Consider the following 14,780-nt stretch of genomic DNA (forward strand, 5'->3'; position numbering starts at 1 on the left):
AACTGCCTTATGACCCAGCCATCCCACTTCTGGGTGTATACCTGAAGAAACCCAAAACACTAATTTGAAAGAATATATGCACTCCCATGTTCATTGCAATGTTTGTAATAGCCAAGATATGGAGGCAACCCGAGTGCCCATCAGTAGACAAGTGGCTAAAGCAGCTGTGGCACATTTATACATGACTTAGCCATATGAATGAAATCTTACCATTTGCAGCAGCAAGGATAGACTTAGAAAGTATTATCCTCTGTGAAATAGCCAAAGACAAATACCATGTTGTATCACTTATATGTAAAATCTAAAAAACAAAATAAATGAGCAAACCAAATACAGACTTATAGATATAGAAATCAAACTTGTAGGGGCAATAAGGGAGGGTTGTTGAGGGACAGGGTTAAAAAAGGTGATGGGATTAAGAAGTTACAAAAATAGGCATGGGGATGTAAGCATAGGGAATCTTGTTAACAATATTGCAATAACTGTGGTGCCAGGTGGCACTTGACTTATCAGAGGGAACACTTTATAATCTATATGAATATCTATCTGCTATGCTGTATACCTGAAACTAATACAAACTGTTAAGTACAAAAGGTAATAAAAAATAAATAAGAAATTTAAAATAAAGTAAGAGATATCAGTTTTGTAAAGGAAGGGTACATGTGTCAAATAATAAGCTATCAGAAATTAAGAAAATCTCACTTAAAATTGCATCTTACCTTTTGTAACAGTATAGATGGACCTGGAGAGCATTAAGCTAAGTAAAATAAGCCAGTCAGAGAAAGACCAGTACCATATGATTTCACTTATATGTGGAATCTATGGAATCTAATGAACAAAATAAACTAACAAATAAAAATAGAGTCATAGATATAGAATAGATAGACAGCTGTAGAGGGGTCAGGGGTTGTGGGTCTGGGTGTAAAAAGGTGACAGGATTAAGCAAGATTAAAAAAGTAGAACTCCCTGACCCTGGCCAGTTGGCTCAGTGGTAGAATGTCAGCCCGGTGTATGGAAGTCCTGGGTTCGATTCCTGGCCAGGGCACACAGGAGAAGTGCCCATCTTCTTCTCTACCCCTCCCCCTCTCCTTTCTTTTTCTCTTTCTCTTCCCCTCCCACAGCCAAGGCTCCATTGGAGCAAAGTTGGCCCGAGCACTGAGGATGGCTCCATGGCCTCCGCCTCAGGCACTAGAATGGCTCTGGTTGCAACAGAGCAATGCCCCAGACGGGCAGAGCATCGCTCCCTAGTAGATGTGCCGGGTAGATCCTGATCAGGTGCATGTGGGAGTCTGTCTCTTTGCCTCCCCACTTCTCACTTCAGAAAAATACAATAAATAAATAAATAGAACTTTCTTATGGTCTAGCAGTTTCACTTCTGGGTATATATTCAAAAAACTCTAAAATACTAATTCAAAAAGATATATGCACCCTTATACTCATTGCAGCATTATTTACAATAGCCAAGATATGGAAGCAACCTAGTGCCCATCAATAGACAAGTAGATAAAGGAGCTATGGTACACATATACAATGGAATATTACTTGACCATAAAAGTGAATGAAATCTTACCATTTGCAACAATATGGATAGACCTAGAATGTATTATGCTAAGCAAAACAAGTCAGACAAAGACTAATATATGATTTTTTTGATGTATTGAATCTAAAGAACAAAATACACAAGCAAACAAAACAGAAATAGACTCATGAACACAGAGAACAAACTGAGGATTGCCAGATGAGAGGAGGATGGGATACTAGGAGAGAAAGGTGAAGAGATTATGAAGCACTAAATGGTAGTTACAGAATAGTCACAGGGATGTAGAGTACAGCATAGGGAATATAGTCAATCATACTGTAATAACTATGTACGGTGCCAGGTAGGTACTAGACTTATTGGGAGAATCACTTCATAAATTTTTTAATTATCTAACCAGTATGCTATATACCTGAAACTAATATAAAATAATATTGAAAGTCAACTACATATAATTGAATTAACATTTTAAAAATGAAAATAAAATCTTTTCTCACTAGTGGAAAAAAAAAGTGTGTGTGTCTGTCTGTCTGTTCAGCCCCACAGAGGAGGAAGAGCCAGAGGTGGGTAATATGTGAGGCCTATGATTTAACCAGAACCAGACTATACTTATGGGTAATCATTTCATTTCAGAACAAAATGATTTTTTACCACAGTCAGCCTGTTTCTTCTACTTCTAAATCATAAAAAGGCAGCAGGAACTAATGCAACGTTTATGCTGTGATTTTGTGACTTTACTTCCTTCTTGGAGATTCAGAAGTTGTTATAGTCTTGAGTGTGCTAATACCAAGTGTAATCTCTCTGCCTTTGTCTTCAGTTTATCCCGATGCCGGTCCTCTATGGAGTCTTCCTCTACATGGGAGTCTCTTCACTACAGGGAATTCAGGTATTGCATGGCTCAGCCAGGGCAATGTCCTCTCACTGTGAACTCAGTTGTCCTGACCAGGATGGGACAGCTCCAGCACAGACTAGTCCTTGAGAAACCTTTTCCTAGTCTTGCTGGTTAAGCTATTTTAGACATTTCTTTGGACATTGGGCAAAATATAGCCATGTTGGCATGAAAGTACAGGAACTTACAGGACAGCTAGGTTTGATGTCATGGTTCCAGTCACCTTTTATTTTTTCAGCAGGCAATTATTAGGCACACATTAAACAATAGGTGCTTTGTCAGGTGCTGGTAAATGGAGATATGAAAGGTTGATCAAGAACCAAACTGACTTCCACACATGGACAGTGCTAGTTTTAGTGCCAGGCGAAAGTATGAGAGAGGGTTCTGACTGCGGGTACATGGGTAAAGAGATGGGGAGTGAGGGGAGCTGCTCCAGGTCAGCAGATAGTTCAGTACTTTCTGGCATTCTTTGCCATTTTCCATCTATCACGGTGTTCCTCTGAGTCCTGTGAACAGAGAAACTCAGGCACTTGTCACTGATGACTTGTGTACCCAGATGGTATAGTGACTTAGCTCTGTTGACTGCTGGTGGCTGTTCCCTTGCTGCTTAGTCATTCTTATATGCTGAGTTGTAATATGACTCCTGACAGGTTATTTACTCTATCTGGGCCTGATTTTCATTATATGATGTTAAAGATGGTCATATTTTCTATATTCAGAATGTTATATAGTTTTATGTTTTTACTTTAAATAATAATGAGAATCTCCAAACTCCTCCAATAACCAGGAAGAGATTTGGTTTTAATAACGAAAAGATGCCATTTCCTTATTTCATTTTCAGCACTCCCCGAGAAAGAGCTCTTTCAGTAACCACGGGGTGGGATAGGAAAAAGAAATTTGAACCTAGATTTTAAAAAGGTGAATTTTAAATTTGACTCTGTCATATACCAATCTTGGCCATATTACCTGTTCTCTCTGAGACTCAGTTTCCATTTCTATCCAATGGAAATGGTATTGCCTACATTTCAGAGCAGGTGATGTAAGAGACATGAATGGGTCTGACAAGTTACTGACCCAGAGAAACCTCCTGAAAATAAATGCCAGTCCCCGTCTTTCAGTTCTTTGATCGCCTGAAGCTCTTTGGGATGCCTGCAAAGCACCAGCCAGATTTTATTTACCTTCGGCACGTGCCGCTACGCAAAGTGCACCTCTTCACTCTCATCCAGCTGACCTGCCTTGTCCTGCTCTGGGTCATCAAGGCGTCTCCAGCTGCTATTGTCTTTCCAATGATGGTGAGTTTTTAAAAATTGTTACTTACTTTTTAAATTGTGATGAAGTACACATAACAAAATGTACCATCTTAACCATTTTTAAGTGTATGGTTCCATGGCATTGAGTACGTTCACTTTGCCATCATCCATGTCCAAAACTTTTTTTATCTTGCAAAACTGAAATTCTGTGTGTCTTTAAACAATAACTCCTCATTCCCTCCTCCCGCGAGCCCTTGGTAACCACATTCTACTTTCTGTTCTCTGAATTTGGCTGCTCTATGTACCTCATATGGGTGGGATCCTATAATATTTGTCCTTCTATGATTTCACTTAGCATAATGTCTTCAAGGTTCGTTCATGTTGTAACGTGTCAGAATTTTCTTCCTTTTTAAAGGATGAATAATATTCCATGTGTATATACACCACATTTTGTTTATTCATTTGTTGATAGACACTTAGATTACTCCCATCTTTTGGCTATTGTGAATAATGCTTTGACTGTGTGAATATTGATAACAGGAAACAAATACTTGTTTGTGTTCCTGCTTTCAGTTCTTTTGGATAAATACCAAGCAGTGGGATTTCTGAGTTCTGTGGTACTTCCATTTTTAATTTTTTGAAGAATTGTTATACTGGTTTATATAGCGGTCGCACCATTTTACTTTTCTACCAGTAGTGCACAGACTTCCAATTTCACATCTTTGCCAACACTAATTTTCTGTTGTTTGTTTTTATAACAGCCATTCTAATGGGTGTGAAGTGGTATCACATCGTGGTTTTGATTTGCATTTCCTTAATGACTAGTGATATTGAGCATCTTTTCATGTGCTTATTGGCTATTTTTGGCTATTTGTATATCTTCTTTGGAGAAATGCCTATTCATGTTCTTTGCCCATTTTTTAATTGGGTTGTTTGGGTTTTTGTTTTTGAGTTTTAGGAATTCTTTATAAAATCTGGATATTAATCCCTTATTGATGGTGAGGTTTTGTATTTTTGTTTGGTCTTTGTAGAAGCAGCATTATTTTGGGAACCTTGAGGTGTGGATGCCTGCGTGTATGTATGCCATGTTTGTTTTCAAGGCTACTAGTCTCCTGTTCTTTCTTCCTTCCTTTCCCACCCCCCTTACTTTCTTTTTGTAAATCTGATATGGAAAGGATTCTTCATGTTTTCAATAATGTACATATTACTTCAAAGCAATAGAGTTCCAATTTTGAATCAACTGCAATCAGAAGTGCTAGAAATACACTGTTTTGAGCCACTGAGAGAGAGGAAGAGGTTGCTCTAGCACTAAATGACTGGGGCATCAGACCTGAAGATGGCAGCAGAGTAGGCAAATGCACAGATTCCTAGCTCACGCCACCAAATTGGATTAAAAATTAATTTAGGAACAATCAGCATGAAAAACCAACTCTGGACTATAAGAACAGCTCTAAAAAACCAAGGAGCAAAGAGGAAGCCACACCAAAACTGATAGAGAGCACCAAGGAGCAGTGAGTCTACCCTGCTTACAGGAACAAAGGGGGGAGGCAGAGGCTGAGAGCCCAGAAGGGCTCTCATTCCAAGGAAAAGAGCAGAAAATATCACTCAAAGCCACAAGCCTGGGGACCTGGGAACGAAGTGTGTTGAAAGGACTGGCTTGTCTTCCAAAAAGAAAGGGGAGAGAGAGAGAGACAGACAGTGAGGGGCAGAGGAATGCATGGGACGCCCTGAGAAGCTGACTCATCCAGTGCTGGAGGCAGCCATAGCTGGGGGAGGGGTTGATCCTTCCACATAACACAAGACTAAACTTCCAGGTCATACATCTCCAGATATCTCTCCAGCTCCAATCAGCACATCAAGACACAGCTGAAAACAAGAAGTGGGGAGGAGGGGCAGTAACTCAGGTCTCCATGGAGATCTGAGATACACCTCCCCTACTGAAGCTGAGAAAACATGCTGCCCCCGGAGAGAGTAATTGGAAGATCAGGCCTTCAGAGTCTCAGGTTACACCCACCCTATTCCTGGATACAGTTTCAGATAAGCTCCCTGATGAGATCAGTAAACAAGACTACAACTGAGAAGAAAACAAACAAATCAAGACTTCAAAGCAGTCCAAATCCAAAAGTGGATTACAAATAATAGCTGATGCCAACCCAAGACACCTAGAAATAACACAACTGAAAACTGGAGGCAGACAACACCAAGCCTAGACTCAACCAGCTCTACAAACAATACACCCAAACACACAGACATAATGAGAAGATAGAGAAGTACAATCTAAATGAAACCACAAGAGAAACCTCCAAGAAATGAACTGAGTGATATGGAAATAACCAAACTTCCAGATGCAGAGTTTAAAATAATGATTGTAAAGACTATACTTTCAGGGATCATTTCTATAGTTTGATAAAATAATGATTGTAGGATGAGGGATCTTAGAACAACAATGGATGGTCATTACGAACACCTAAATAAAGAAATAGTAAGTATAAAACAGGACATTGAAATATTAAAAAAGAATCAGTCAGAGATGACAAATACAATATCAGAAATGGAGACCACAATGGAAGGAATTAAAAACAGAATGGATGAAGCTGAGGATTGAATCAGCAAGATGGAGGACAAGTTGAACGAAGGCATGGAAGCAGAGCAGAAAAAATAAAAGAAACTCAAAAACTCTAGGGAAACTCTTAGCTCTGTGACAACATGAAGAGAAATAACATCTGCATCATAGGGGTTCCTAAAGAAGAAGAGAAAGAACAAAGGATAGAGACTTTGTTCAATCATATCAGAGCTGAAAACTTCCCTAAATTAATGCAGGAAAAACTCTCACAAGTTCAAGAAGCACAGAGAACTCCATTAAAGAGAAACCCAAAGAAATCTACACCAAGAGACATCATAATTAAAATACCAAAGCTAAGTGATAAAGAGAAAATATTAAAAACTGCTAGAAAAAAATAGGCTATCACCTACAAAGGAGCCCCCATAAGGATGACATCTGACTTATCAACAGAAACACTTGAGGCCAGAAGGGAATGGCAAGAAATATTCAAAGTAATGCAGAACAAGAGCCTACAACCAAGACTACTTTATCCAGCAAGGCTATCATTTAAAATTGAAGGAGAGATAAGCCCTGGCCGGTTGGCTCAGCGGTAGAGCGTCGGCCTGGCGTGCGGGGGACCCGGGTTTGATTCCTGGCCAGGGCACATAGGAGAAGTGCCCACTTGCTTCTCCACCCCCCCTCCTTCATCTCTGTCTCTCTCTTCCCCTCCTGCAGCCAAGGCTTCACTGGAGCAAAGATGGCCCGGGCGCTGGGGATGGCTCCTTGGTCTCTGCCCCAGGCGCTAGAGTGGCTCTGGTCGCGGCAGAGCAACGCCCTGGAGGGGCAGAGCATAGCACCCTGGTGGGCAGAGCGTCGCCCCTGGTGGGCGTGCTGGGTGGATCCCGGTCAGGTGCATGTGGGAGTCTGTCTGACTGTCTCTCCCTGTTTCCAGCTTCAGAAAAATACAAAAAAAAAAAAAAAAAAGTTTCCCAGACAAAAAAAAAAAACAACTCAAGGAATTCATTACAACCAAACCAATGCTGCAGGAAATGTTAAGGGGCCTCTTGTAAACAGATCAAAGTGGGAAAAGAATATAAATAGCAAAAGAGGAATACAGCTTTAAAGAATAAAATGGCAATAAACAACTACATAGCAATAATAACTTTAAATATAAATGGATTAAATAATCCAGTCAAAAGACATAGGGTAGCTGCATGGTTAAGAAAACAGGACCGTACATATGCTGTCTACAAGAGACACACCTTAAAACAAAAGATGCACATAGACTGAAGGTAAAAGGATAGAAAAAAATATTTCATGCAAATGGAAATTTAAAAAAAGCTAGGGTAGCAATACTTATATCAGACAAAATAGACTTTAAAACAAAGGCTATAGTAAGAGATAAAGAAGGCCACTACATAATGATAAAGGGAGAAATCCAACAGGAAGATACAACTATTATAAATATCTAAGCACCTAATATAAGAGCACCTAAATATATAAAGCAGACTTTGATGGATTTAAAGGGCAAGATCAACAGCAATACTATAATAGGGGATTTCAATACCCCACTAACATCACTAGATAGATCCTCAAGAAAGAAAATTAACAAAGAAACAGCAGACTTAAAGGACATACTAGATCAACTCGATTTATTAATAATAGATATCTTCAGAACCTTTCACCCTAAAGCAGCAGAATACACATTCTTTTCAAGTGCTCATGGTACATTCTCTAGGATAGACCACATGTTAGGGCACAAAAGTGGTCTCAACAAATTTAAGAAGATTGAAATCATATCGAGCACTTTCTCTGATCACAATGGCATGAAACTAGAAATCAACCACAACAGAAAAACTCAAAAATTCTCAAACACGTGGAAACTAAGTAGCATGGAATTAAATAACGAATGGGTTAACAATGAGATCAAAGAGAAATAAAAAAAACTCCTAGGAACAAATGATAATGAGCATACAACAACTCAAAATTTATGGTACAGCAAAAGCAGTCCTGAGAGGGAAGTTCATAGCACTACAGGCACACTTTAAGAAGCTAGAAAAAGCTCAAATAAACAACCCTGCATCTAAAAGAACTAGAGAAAGAACAGCAAGTAAAGCCCAAATGTAGTAGAAGGATGGAAATAATAAAGATCAGTGTGGAAATAAATGGCATAGAGGCTAAAGAAACAATACAGAGGATCAATAAAACCAGGAGCTGGTTCTTTGAAAAGGTAAACAAGATCGATGAACCTTTAATCAGACTCACCAAGAAAAAAAGAGAGAGAACTCAAATAAATAAAATTAGAAATGAGAGTGGAGAAATAACAACTGACACAACAGAAATACAAAATACAGTGTGTCTGTAAAGTCATGGTGCACTTTTGACCGGTCACAGGTGAGCAACAAAAGACGATAGAAATGTGAAATCTGCATCAAATAAAGGGAAAACTCTCTCAGTTTTATACCTATTCAGTGCAGTTTGATGTGGGCTTATGCACAGAATTTTTAGGGCTCCTTAGGTAGCTTGCCCGTATAGCCTCTACAGACTCGTCACTGACTGATGGCCTACCAGAATGGGGTTTCTCCACCAAACTGCCGGTTTCCTTCATCTGCTTATCCCACCGAGTAATGTTATTTCTATGTGGTGGCGCTTCATTATAAACGCGCTGATATTCACGTTACACTTTGGTCACAGATTCGAATTTAGCAAGCCACAGAACACACTGAATTTCCCTCTGTACCATCCACATCTCGACTGGCATGGCTGTGAGCTGCTCTACTATATAGACGGTGTTACGTCATCATCTGCACTTGTGCACATGCTGCCACATCATCCTACAGAAACTGGGAGGGTTTTCCTTTTATTTGGTGCAGATTTCACATTTATTTATTTATTTATTTATTTATTTATTTATTTTTCATTTTTCTGAAGCTGGAAACGGGGAGAGACAGTCAGACAGACTCCCGCATGCGCCCGACCGGGATCCACCCGGCAAGCCCACCAGGGGCGACGCTCTGCCCACCAGGGGGCGATGCTCTGCCCATCCTGGGTGTCGCCATGTTGCGACCAGAGCCACTCTAGCGCCTGGGGCAGAGGCCACAGAGCCATCCCCAGCGCCCGGGCCATCTTTGCTCCAATGGAGCCTCGGCTGCGGGAGGGGAAGAGAGAGACAGAGAGGAAAGCGTGGCAGAGGGGTGGAGAAGCAGATGGGCGCTTCTCCTGTGTGACCTGGCCGGGAATCGAACCCGGGTCCTCTGCACGCTAGGCCGACGCTCTACCGCTGAGCCAACCAGCCAGGGCCAGATTTCACATTTCTATCATCTTTTGTTGCTTTCCTGTGACCGGTCCAAAGTGCACCGTGAGCCCTGGCCGGTTGGCTCAGTGGTAGAGCGTCGGCCTGGCATGCAGAATTCCCGGGTTCGATTCCCGGCCAGGGCACACAGGAGAAGCGCCCATCTGCTTCTCCACCCCTCCCCCTCTCCTTCCTCTCTGTCTCTCTCTTCCCCTTCCGCAGCCGAGGCTCCATTGGAGCAAAGATGGCCTGGACGCTGGGGATGGCTCCTTGGCCTCTGCCCCAGGCGCTAAAGTGGCTCTGGTTGGGGCAGAGCGACGCCCCCCTGGTGGGCAGAGCGTCGCCCCCTGGTGGGCGTGCCGGGTGGATCCCGGTCGGGCGCATGCGGGAGTCTGTCTGACTGTCTCTCCCCATTTCCAGCTTCAGAAAAAAAAAATACACACAAAAAAAAGTGCACCATGACTTTATGGACACACTGTATTGTAAGAAAATACTATGAAGAACTGTATGTCAAAAAACTAGACAACTTAGATGAAATGTGCCGGGGTCCAGCCCCGGGGGGGGAATCCAAGGGTCCCACAGGAGGAGACGGTGTCGGCGAAATCGAGTGAGAGAGCCGAGTTCTTTTCTTTCTCTTTATTCTCTAGTTAGCATTTACTGCCAGGCATCTCTCTCAAATGCTAGTATAGGTCCCTTTTTATACACACACTGAGTTACAATTACATGGTGTTAATTATTGCTTTTGTTTCACTATGTTTACATGTTTCCGGATAACAGTTAATTTATATCTATAAATCACAAACCAGGTAGCAAATCATTCAAAGTACAAAATAACTTGAATAGCGATAACAACATCGGTAAAAGCTTTTAAAGTATTAGTACTAATAGTTAACTAACTTTACTGCTGTTGTGAGTCAAGGGGCAGAGAGAGATTAGCAGATGAAATCATTAAGGACTAACAATGGATCACCTCTTGCTCAGGTAAATGGCTTTGAGTTTATGCAGTGTCCTACTTTTTCTCACAAGATTCTAAAAGGCTGGCCTATAAGGAAATTGACATAACATTAAGAGTAACTTTCACCCAAAGATATACAGAATGCACTTGCAAGATAGCCTAGTAGCAACATAATTTCAGAAGACATGAACTGTTATTACTTCTATGGATTCCCCTACATTCCTCTCATTATCAAAGAATCTTGGGAAGTATATAAATCTCATGAGAACATCTCATTGAGAAAGCCTAGCAATTGCCTTTAGTCAAAAGACAATTCTTTTAGTAAAACATTCTTTTCTTGCTGACTGCGCTCTCATCCTAGGCCACACAATGGACCATTCTACTATACCTTACCTAAGATACTATTGTCTAGTCAAATATTACTTATTTATTATATTTAAACACTAGTTAAGTTCTGACTCTATTCTTCTCAGAGTGTACCACTATCTGCAGATCAAATAAGCAAGAAGAAAGGAATGTTTCTCTACTCTATCACATGAAAAGGCTAGAGAGGAAAAATGTTGAATTAAGTGAAGGCTGAAAGGTGCTCTGTGCACAGCCACTGCCTCCTACCCATTCACAAATCACAATCTATTCTTTCTAACATGATTAAGAAGAAATTCTCCTACAGACTTAACCCTTTACGAGGGATATCATAGCCAGCCTCTTATGTTTATGAGCCTAGTTCAAGGGGCCCACAGGCTTTTCTGTGGAACTCATACCCTCTGTCTCATTTTCAAAGAAATTACTACGAATCTACAGGGAAAGCAAGGTACTATTATCCCTGTGCCATAAATAATAGCACACACCCAGAAAAGGGGGGATATAAGGCCAGATTAATTCAAAAAGTCAAAGGGGGAAGTATTGTTGTGCCTTTCCTTTGCAGTGACTTTGTCAACCGCAGCCATTGGTCTTCTCTGCTGTGACTTTGTCAATCAGCAGTTTCTGATCTTCTTCTGCTGTGACCTTGTCAGCCAGCAGTTGTGGGTCTTCTCCTGCTGTGACCTTGTCAGCCAGCAATTGTGGGTCTTCTCCTGCTGTGACCTTGTCAGCCAGTAGTTGTGGGTCGGCTCCCGACAGAAATGGACAAATTTTTTGAAACATACAATCTTCCAAAAATCAATCTGGAAGAATCAGAAAACCTAAATAGACAGAAAGGAGATTGAAACAGTTATCAAAAAACTCCCCCCCCCAAAAAAAAACTCCCAACAAAGAAAAGTCCTGGGCCTGATGACTTCACAAGTGAATTTGCCAAATATTCAAAGAAGAACTAACTCCTATCCTTCTCAAGCTATTTCAAAAAATTCAAGAGGAAGGAAGACTTCCAAGCTTCTTTAATAAGGCAAACATAAAATTCTGATTCCAAATCAGGCAAAGACAACAAAAAGAAAGAAAATTATACGCCAATATCCCTGATGAATATAGATGCTAAAATCCTCAACAAAATATTAGCAAACCAGATCCAAAAATATATGAAAAAAAATCATATACCATGATCAAGTGGGATTTATTCTGGGGAGGCAAGGCTGTTACAATATTTGCAAAGATTCATCACATAAACTAAAGGAATGAGAAAAACCACATGATAATTTCAATAGCTGCAGAAAAAGCATTTGATAAAATTCAGCACCCATTCGTGATCAAAACTGTCAGCAAAGTGGGAATACAGGGAACTTACCTCAAAATGATAAAGGCCATCTATGACAACCCCACAGCCAACATCATACTCAATGGGCAAAAATTAAAACCAATTCCCTTAAGATCAGTAACAAGGCAGGGGTGCCCCCTTTCACCATTCTTATTCAACATAGTCCCGGAAGTCCTAGCCACAGCAATCAGACAAGAAGAAGAAATAAAAGGCATCCAAATTAGAAAAGAAGAAGTAAAACTATCATTATTTGCAGATGATATGATATTGTATATAGAAAACCCCAAATTGCAGTAAAGAAAACTACTGGACCTGATAAATGAATTCATCAAGGTGGCAGGATATAAAATTAATACTCAGAGGCATTTTTATGCACCAACAATGAACAATCAGAAAGAGAAATTAAGGAAACAATCCCCTTCACTATTGCAACCAAAAAAATAAAGTACCTAGGAGTAAATTTAACCAAGGAGACTAAAGACTTGTACTTGGAAAATTATAAAACATTGATAAAAGAAATTAAGAAAGATACAAACAAGTGGAAGCATATACCGTGCTCATGGTTAGGAAGAATAAACATCATTAAAATGTCTATATTACCCAAAGCAATCTATAAATTCAATGCAATACCGGTTAAAATACCAATGACATACTTCAAAGATATAGAACACATATTCCAAAAATTTATATGGAACCAAAAAAGAACAAGAATAGCCTCAGTAATCTTGAAAAGGAAGAATAAAGCAGGAGGTATCACACTTCCCGATATCAAGTTATACTACAAGGCCATTGTACTCAAAACAGCCTGGTACTGGAATAGGAACAGGCATATAGATCAATGAAACAGAACAGAGAACCCAGAAAAAACCCATAGCTTTATGGACAACTGATATTTGACAAAGGAGGTAAGAGCATACAATGGAGTAAAGACAGCGTCTTTAATAAATGCTGTTGGGAAAATTGGACATCTACCTGCAAAAAAATGAAACTAGACCACCAACTTATACCATTCATAAAAATAAAATCAAAATGGATAAAAGACTTAAATGTAAGCCGTAAAACCATAAGTGTTTTAGAAGAAAACATAGGCAGTAAGCTCCCCGACATCTCTCACAGCAATATATTTGCTAATTTATCTCCACAGGCAAATGAAATAAGACAGGATAAACAAATGGGACTATATCAAACTAAAAGCTCTTGCTCAGCTAAAGACAATAAGAACCAGAATAAAAAGACAAACTACACAATGGGAGAACATATTCGACAATACGTCTGATAAGGGATTAATAACCAAAATTTATAAAGAACTTGTAAAACTTAACACCAGGAAGACAAACAATCCAATCATAAAATGGAAAAAAGAAATGAATAGACACTTCTCCAAAGAGGACATACAAATGGCCAATAGGCATATGAAAAAATGCTCAACATCACTAATCATTAGAGAAATGCAAATTAAAACCACAATGAGATAACACCTCACACCAGTCAGAATGGCGCTCATCAACAAAACAGCACAAAATAAGTGCTGGTGAGGATGTGGAAAAAAGGGAACCCTCCCACTGCTGGTGGGAATGCAGATTGGTGCAGCCACTGTGGAAAACAATATGGAGATTCCTCAAAAAATTAAAAATGGAACTGCCTTTTGACCCAGGTATTCCACTTTTAGGAATATACCCTAAGAACACCATAGAACTGTTCCAAAAGGAGAAATGCACCCCCATGTTTATGGTAGCATTATTCACAATAGCGAAGATCTGGAAACAGCCTAAGTGTCCGTCAGAGGACGAGTGGATTAAAAAGCTTTAGTACATATATACTATGGAATAGTACTCAGACATAAGAAATGATGACATCGGATCATTTACAATAACATGGATGGACCTTGATAACATTATACTAAGTGAAATAAGTAAATCAGAAAAAACTAAGAACTGTATGAATCTATACATAGATGGGACATAAAAACGAGACTCAGAGACATGGACAAGAATGTGATGGTAACGGGGGGGGGGGAGGAAGGAGAGAGAGGGGGTGGTTGGAGGGGAGGGGCACAAAGAAAACCAGATAGAAGATGACGAAAGACAATTTGACTTTGGGTGAGGGGTATGCAGCATAATCAAATGTCAAAATAATCTGGAGATGTTTTCTCTGAACATATGTACCCTGATTTATCAATGTCACCACATTAAAATTAATAAATTAAAATTAAAAAATGACTGGGGCATCCTTACCTCCTTTCTAATTAAAGCAAGGACTTTGGAAAGGAGACTATGGACTGACCTGTCTGTGTGTGGTACAACAGGTGACAGGCTGCTTTCTAAATCTGGGGTGGTGATGAAATTCTTGCCACCTGACTTTTGATCGTCTCCTCTTGATGCCTTCTTCTCTGGCTCATTCTGTGTCATGAGGAAGCTGAGAATTCAGTGGGCTGTTTGAAAGTTACCCAAAGGGGGGCCTCTAGACAGAAAAGGCAATGAGGCTGATGTTTGGTACTTATTTAGGTACTTTTGAACTCTGTCTTACTGGGAGAATATTTAAAGGTGAGGAAAATGGAGGGGGTTGGTTCTTTTTCTTTAGTCTCCTAGATAGATACTCTCCTGATAGGTTTCTCAAGTTTGCCAGAAT

General features: G+C 40.0%; 1 protein-coding gene across 2 annotated transcripts in view; it reads left to right on the forward strand.

Annotated features, from left to right (window-relative positions):
• Positions 1-14,780, forward strand: part of SLC4A8 (solute carrier family 4 member 8) — a 98,039-nt gene that overhangs the window by 70,014 nt on the left and 13,245 nt on the right. For both annotated transcript variants that reach the window (XM_066265264.1, XM_066265271.1), the window contains 2 exons: positions 2,355-2,423; positions 3,545-3,718. In XM_066265264.1, the coding sequence (XP_066121361.1) occupies positions 2,355-2,423; positions 3,545-3,718 (243 nt within the window). The remainder of the gene's footprint in view (positions 1-2,354; positions 2,424-3,544; positions 3,719-14,780) is intronic.

Source organism: Saccopteryx bilineata, chromosome 1 (genome assembly GCF_036850765.1).
Source record: "Saccopteryx bilineata isolate mSacBil1 chromosome 1, mSacBil1_pri_phased_curated, whole genome shotgun sequence".
Lineage (NCBI taxonomy): Eukaryota > Metazoa > Chordata > Mammalia > Chiroptera > Emballonuridae > Saccopteryx > Saccopteryx bilineata.